General features: G+C 35.0%; 1 protein-coding gene across 1 annotated transcript in view; it reads left to right on the forward strand.

Moving 5' to 3' along the window:
* MGAT4C (MGAT4 family member C) overlaps positions 1-6,461 on the forward strand; it is a 43,446-nt gene extending 36,985 nt beyond the window's left edge. Inside the window, exons 3-4 of the mRNA XM_081248286.1 lie at positions 1,648-1,795; positions 4,587-6,461. Of these exons, the coding sequence (XP_081104412.1) occupies positions 1,648-1,795; positions 4,587-5,728 (1,290 nt within the window). The 3' untranslated portion in view covers positions 5,729-6,461. The remainder of the gene's footprint in view (positions 1-1,647; positions 1,796-4,586) is intronic.
* Positions 6,462-7,464: the final 1,003 nt, after the last annotated feature.

Raw genomic sequence — 7,464 nt, forward strand, 5'->3', positions numbered from 1 at the left:
TACTGAATAGTAGAAATATCCACATAACTCACACAGCACAATAGACACCTTGCCAAAAAAGAAACATTTCTTCCTAATTAGTTGCCCTAATATTCTACCAGTGGTACTAAACCATATACAAAAGCCAAGCAAGTCATTTTGCTAGTAATGTATAACCAATAGAGGCTTGATCAAATGGTGATTAGATAATCAAAATCTACAACTGAACTTATATCAAAGGGAGATAAAACAAAGCAATTAGTAGTTAACAGGATATTTTTAAAGCTGAATATGAACGTCTTCTTGAATATAAACCATCCTGAAGATTGAATGACATAATTCCAGTATCAGATCGATAATGAGGGTCTTAAATAAAAAAGGACCAAACTTCACCTCCATCGGAATACTCCCCTTCCCCCTCTACACCCACAAGCAACAAGAAAACATCATGGAAAAGACTAGTATAAGGTCTAAAGACATTTCCTTGAAGACTTTGTACAAATGGATCCTAATTGAGTTATCTTGAAGACATTTGAAAAAAATACTACCGTGTCACAAGGACCATGTCTGTCCATTCTCAACAGCCTTCGATTATAGTGGCCACATAAGTGACTGACTAAAATTTTTTAATTAATAAGTTATCCAGACTCCAACTATTATGTTCACTGCTGCATCTTCCTAATCATTCCTAAAATTTCAAAATCATAGAAATAATGTGTGGTCTTTTATTTGATAAGGCTTGAAGAAGAGTAAATAGTTTAATATGACTCAAATATGGTGAATCTAGTGAGAATTAGCTTTACGTGAAACTGTAAAAGAGATTACTGTCAAGTTTTTTTTTTTTTGCTGTACACGGGCCTCCCACTGTTGTGGCCTCTCCCGTCGCGGAGCACAGGCTCCGGACGCGCAGGCCCAGCGGCCACGGCCCACAGGCCCAGCCGCTCTGAGGCACGCGGGATCCTCCCGGACCGGGGCATGAACCCATGCCCCCTGCATCGGCAGGAGGACCCCCAACCACTGCGCCACCAGGGAAGCCCTACTGTCAAGTTTTAAGATCCTTAAATTATTGTAAAGAATTTGAATTTTAACATGAAATTCATGTTTCAAACAGATTTTCAAATAGAGTTTCAAATAGAGATTTTTAAAATTATTACCAAGAGAATGCTTTATTATTATCAAGAGAATGCCACTATTAATGTATGCTGTAGAAAAGCAATTGTAAGCATAGTATAAAAAGTGGAATATAACTGGAACAGAGACTCTAGGTAGGAATTCTGGTTAAAGATAATTATCTGGTGGCTTCCCTGGTGGCGCAGTGGTTGAGAGTCTGCCTGCCGATGCAGGGGACACGGGTTCTTGCCCCGGTCCGAGAGGATCCCACATGCCACGGAGCGGCTGGGACCGTGAGCCATGGCCGCTGAGCCTGCGCGTCCGGAGCCTGTGCTCCGCAATGGGAGAGGCCACAGCAGTGAGAGGCCCGCGTACCGCAAAAAAAAAAAAAAAAGAAGAAAAGATAATTATCTACAGCTTTTGGTGCCAGTAACTGAGATTTATATAATACCCATATTATATATCAGATCCATATATTTATTGTGTAAGGAGAAAATTTATTTAATCCATGACCATCTATTATTTATTTGTTTTCTCTGCCTTCCTCTTGGCATTCAGGAAGGAGACAAACAACTTGTAAGGGAAACGTCTACACATCAACTGAATCCAGAACGCTATGTGCATACTTTCAAAGATTTATCTAATTTCTCAGGAGCCATCAATGTCACCTATCGCTTCTTAGCTGTTATGCCTTTACAAAGAAAGCGTAAGTATCCTTAGACTTTTAAAATCAAGAACAATAAAATATTTTGTTTTAAAATGATAACTTTCTTCATTTGTATAACAATAAAAGTTTATGGGTTTTACTAATATATTCTTTGGGAAATAGTTCAGTGTTTCTTCACAAATTGCAATTATTCACGGATCCAATTCCATTAATAACAACAAAAAATTAAATGCCTAATTGTGACATAAACTTTTTAACAGTTTGCTATAGTACCGTGTAGAGAGACTAGGAAAAATCAATTGACTTTAAATTTTTAAAGTTAGCTTTTAAAACTAGTTATTCCCATAGTAATACAGTTTCAAAGTTTGGTTTGGTTTTTATGACATGCCACCAGCTTGAAGTAGTGAAAGTCATTATATTTGTTTCCTAAGATAGCATAACAAATATCACAAACTAGGTGGTTTAAATCAACAGAAATGTATTCTCTCATGTTTCTGGAAGCCAGAAGTCTGAAACCAAGGTGCTGGCAGCACCACATTCCGTGTAGGAGGGAGTCCTTCCTTGCCTCTTTCAGTTTCTTGTCGCTCTTGGCATTCCTTAGTTTGTGGCAACAAAACTGCAATCACTGCCACTATCTTCACATGGCCTTCGTCCCTTTGTCTCTCTGTCTCTCTGTGTCCTCTCCTATTTTTATAAGGACACTAGTCACTGAATTTAGGTCCTCATCTGAATCTGATACGATTTCATCTCGAGATCCTTAACTAATTACATCTTCAAAGACTATTTCCAAATAAGGTCACAGTCTGAAGTTCCAGGTAGACATGAAATTTTGGAGGAAACTATTCAATCCACTACAGACACTTTGGATCCAAGAAGTAACATACTACATTTCATGGATTTCAAGACATTATAGATTACAGAAAGTATCATGATCGAATTGATGCACCACTAAGAAAGTACAAGCATTATCAGTTTTAAGTTGTAAGATGCCATCAATTGTGATATACAACCTGATTTTAAAATATTTCTGTGTGAAAAATATGAGTTTTAGAATAAGTGATACACCGTGATATCATGAACTTCTTAGTACATCGTGTGGAGACCACAAAAATTGAGTTCCCTGTTAAGAAGTGTTTATGCAAATGAGTTTGTGATCACCAGGTTGAGGAAATTGTAACAATTCAGCTTTCTTTAGATCTTTCTTCTATTTCAAATGTCTACTGCTCTTACACACTACTTACTAGGTACTACACCTTGCACGAGTTTCCTCATCTCACTGTGACTTAGTTTCCTTATCTATAAAACAGGAATGTTGAAAGTGCAAAGCTATCTCAAAAGACTATTTTGAATATTCAAGATGCATATTACCTGTAAAATACTCAGACTTCTGCCTTTTATGTAGAAAGTATTCTATAAGTATTGGCTGTTATTGAGTATTAATGAGGGCTGGTGTCTTGAGTTAAATTGTAACAGATAGCATGTTAGCTTTTCAGTAGAAGACAGGATCATAAGCCCAGGTATTTCAATGAAACATGTAAATTTCTACCTCTCTAATAGACTAGTAAAAAAGATTTTTCATGGAAGGGGCTTTTTCAGTATCGCGCAAATCAAATCATGTAGGTGTCTGTCTTGAAACGGTGATCTTGGTGAATATAAACATTTCCCTATTTTCCAAATGGTGGCTCTGAAATTTTATTCAGTTCCGAGTCATGGTGAGAATGAGAGCTTTAAAAAGTGAAAACATTTTAATTAGAAGACATCTAATGCTTCTCAGTGGTGAACTGCCATTTCACAGTGTTTTATTTTATTCTCTAAAAATATCTAATTTCTAATTTTAGGTTTTAAATATTTGAATAAAAATTTCACCAGACAAAATTACTACAAAATGTGTTTTACAATAAAGAAATCAGTAATATTTATGTCTTAGAACAATACATCATACGTTTAAGCAATAATGCAGGTTTTCAAAAATAGCTTATGATATTGTTTTCATTCTAATTAACATACTAGATAAATTTCAAAATAAAATTGTGAAGTCCAGTTATGAATTATTCTGGTACAAGATAATAACAGTGATTAAAGAAAGATGAAAATATATGGCATGTTTTCTACGAAAAACTTAAAGATGTTTAAAAGAATGAGTGACCCTTAATTTTCTTTTTCATCATTTGAGACTAGTTTGTCATTCTTTTTTTTTTTTTCCCCCAGTACACGGGGCTACTCACTGTTGTGGCCTCTCCCGTTGCGGAGCACAGGCTCCGGACGTGCAGGCTCAGCGGCCATGGCTCACAGGCCCAGCCGCTCCGCGGCATGTGGGATCGTCCTGGACTGGGGCACGAATCCGTGTCCCCTGCATCGGCAGGTGGAGTCTCAACCACTGAGCCACCAGGGAAGCCCCTAGTTTGTCATTCTTAACTGGATGAATTCCTGTCTCCTTTTTCAGTTTTTTTTTTTTAAGAAAACATTGTCAATGTTATTTAAATATCTATCTTCTCTAATGGGCATATATGAGAACATTAAGCTGCAGAACACTTTAAACCATATATCTTATTTCATACACAAATGTTTAAGCAATAGAGCTTATACATCATTGTGCTTAAGATGCCGTTTTTCCATAGAAAATATCAATTATATATAAAGTACTATAACCTTTATATATTTAGCATAAGTCTTTAATGACAAAATGTTCTGTATATAATCATTCACTTAGATTTACTTAATAGAGTAGCAGGCTTAAAGAGAAAAGAACTTTTTTTCTTTTTTTTTTTTTCTGTTATTCAAAACCTAATTTCACATTTAATTTGTCTTCCTTATGAATTCTTTTGTTCAGGGTTTCTTACAATTGGACTTTCATCAGTGAGACGAAAAAAAGGAAATTATTTACTTGAGACAATCAAGTCAATTTTTGAGCAATCCAGCTATGAAGAGTTGAAGGAAATTTCAGTGGTGGTTCATCTAGCTGACTTTAATTCATCCTGGCGTGAGGTCATGTTACAGGATATTACACAGAAATTTGCCCACCATATTATTGCGGGAAGATTAATGGTTATACATGCTCCAGAGGAATATTACCCAATCCTGAGTGGCCTTAAAAGAAATTACAATGATCCAGAAGACAGAGTGAGATTTCGTTCCAAACAAAATGTAGATTATGCTTTTTTGCTTAATTTTTGTGCCAATATATCAGACTACTATGTAATGCTTGAAGATGATGTTCGCTGTTCAAAAAATTTCTTTACTGCCATCAAGAAAGTCATTACATCCCTAGAAGGAACTTACTGGGTAACCCTTGAATTCTCTAAGCTTGGCTATATTGGAAAACTTTATCATTCTCATGACCTCCCACGTTTGGCGCACTTTTTATTAATGTTTTATCAAGAAATGCCTTGTGATTGGCTACTGACTCATTTCCGCGGTCTGTTGGCTCAGAAAAATGTGATTCGTTTCAAACCATCTCTCTTTCAGCACATGGGTTATTACTCGTCATATAAAGGAACTGAGAATAAGCTGAAGGATGATGATTTTGAAGAGGAGCCATTTGATATCCCAGATAACCCTCCTGCAAGTCTATATACCAACATGAGTGTTTTTGAAAATTATGATGCGAGCAAGGCTTATAGTAGTGTTGATGAATACTTTTGGGGAAAATCACCGTCAACAGGAGATGTCTTTGTGATTATATTTGAAAATCCAATTGTAATCAAAAGAATTAAAGTGAATACTGGAACAGAAGATCGACAAAATGACATTTTGCATCATGGAGCCCTAGATGTTGGGGGAGATATTAGATATTTTAAACAAAATAGACAATGTGTTACTTACATAAGACTAGGGGAATTCAAAAATGGAAACTTTGAAGTATCTGATGTAAATCAAAAAATTCCATTTGATATACATTGTATGAGGATATATGTTACCAAAACACAAAAGGAATGGCTGATTATTAGGAGTATTAGCATTTGGACTTCTTAGCCAATTAAATCAATATGTCCAGTTACTGAAGCAGGTCTTCCTGTTTCCTTTTTGGCTACCTTCCTCTTTTGCTCCCTTTATCCTCTGGAGGGAAAACAATGGATCAGATGTTCAAAAACTCATTTTGGCCGTTTTGATTTACACATTGTCAGCATACTTTTACTCTAACACACACTTACATTTATTTTAACTTCTGAAGTTGAGTATCAGTTCACAGTTAATGCTACTTTTGTTTATATTTTAATGTTATCATATTACTTTCAAAATTTCATCTGAATGTCAAAAGGTGACATGAAGGATTTCAAAGAGAAAATGTAGTTTGTTGGATGGTGAATCTTGAAAAACAGTTGCCACTGTATGCACTTAGTTAAGAAGTGACTTCATTATATCAGCAGATAACTTTTATTAAGCATCTCTGTGACTATGCAGTTGGTTAGAATGAGAATGTTTTTTTTTTCTTGTAAACTTAGGTTTCCATAGACTTCTGTACATCTACAATGAATACCTCCTTATAGAAGTGATGTCTTTACAACAGAATTTTGTGTGTAGGTGGGGTGATGAAGAAAGAAAGAAAAAAAAAGACTTAAAAAATATCTTCCCCTGATTATATAAAAGGGGACATTGTTCAATGTATAAAAACTTGAACACCTATTGTCAATAAATTTTCTGTGGGAAGCAGTCTTTTTCTAGTTTCCCTTTTGCAAAGAAGAAGTTATGCTCAATATTTTCAGGTTCCATTGGGTACCTGCATTTAATAGAAGAAATTAAAGAAGGCTTATAGTTAGTCCATTCTTAATGAACATTTTCAGTATATGCAGAAAATTTTTGAAATTGATTTTATATGTTTTGTATTAAAATTCATATGATTGAAACCATTGTGATTTATCATATACTTTTTTGGAGTTCAAATGGACATCTTATGAAGGACAGAAGTAAGAAACAGAAATCAGTCACTTCTACACACAGAGCTAGTTCATAGCAAAGCTAGAATGAGAGATCAGATGTTCTGATATCCAGACAATGTTCTTTCCCTTATGTAGAGATTAGTCTTCACATAATTTATGCTTTTGGTTCTCTGGTATGTGAGTCTCAGATAATAAGTTATCCTATTGGAAGTAGCTTGTATAATTCTTCTGTAAGTCATGTTATCATTCTGTAAAATAATCCTAAAGTGTGCTAAATGATGCTCTTGTGGTATATGCACCCAAATGGTACGGAAACTTGTCAAAATTTTACTGTGAGGGACTTGACAATAGTATCCACACCATGGGTCCATTAAAACAATTCAGGACACCTTAGTGCATCCTAAAATCATTGTTTTTTCAGAATGTCCTGAGCTTGTCTCATCCTTTTATTTTTTGACAAACAGCAAAGGTGAAGGGGGTTATTATGAAGAGAAATAAAGAGTACTTCATGGATGTTTATGGAGAGACTCATATACACTATTATATAGACAAATATATACATATATATATATATATATATATATATATATATATATATATATGGAGAGAGAGCACAAGAGAGGGAGATATTAGACTTGGGATAGTGAGAAGGCATAGGAATTCCTCTTGTTCTTCCATCCTGAAACAAAATCCTTAGGACTCACTGGTATGATACAGTCCAAAAATAGAATGGAAAGTATTTTATTAATTCTATTCAAATCAATTAAATTAGAAACTCAGACTTAAAAATTGGGAAATATTTTCTTTTATTGATACAATAGCTACTGTGTA

This window comes from Mesoplodon bidens, assembly GCF_964165515.1.
Source record: "Mesoplodon bidens genome assembly, chromosome: 11".
Classification (NCBI taxonomy): Eukaryota; Metazoa; Chordata; class Mammalia; order Artiodactyla; family Ziphiidae; genus Mesoplodon; species Mesoplodon bidens.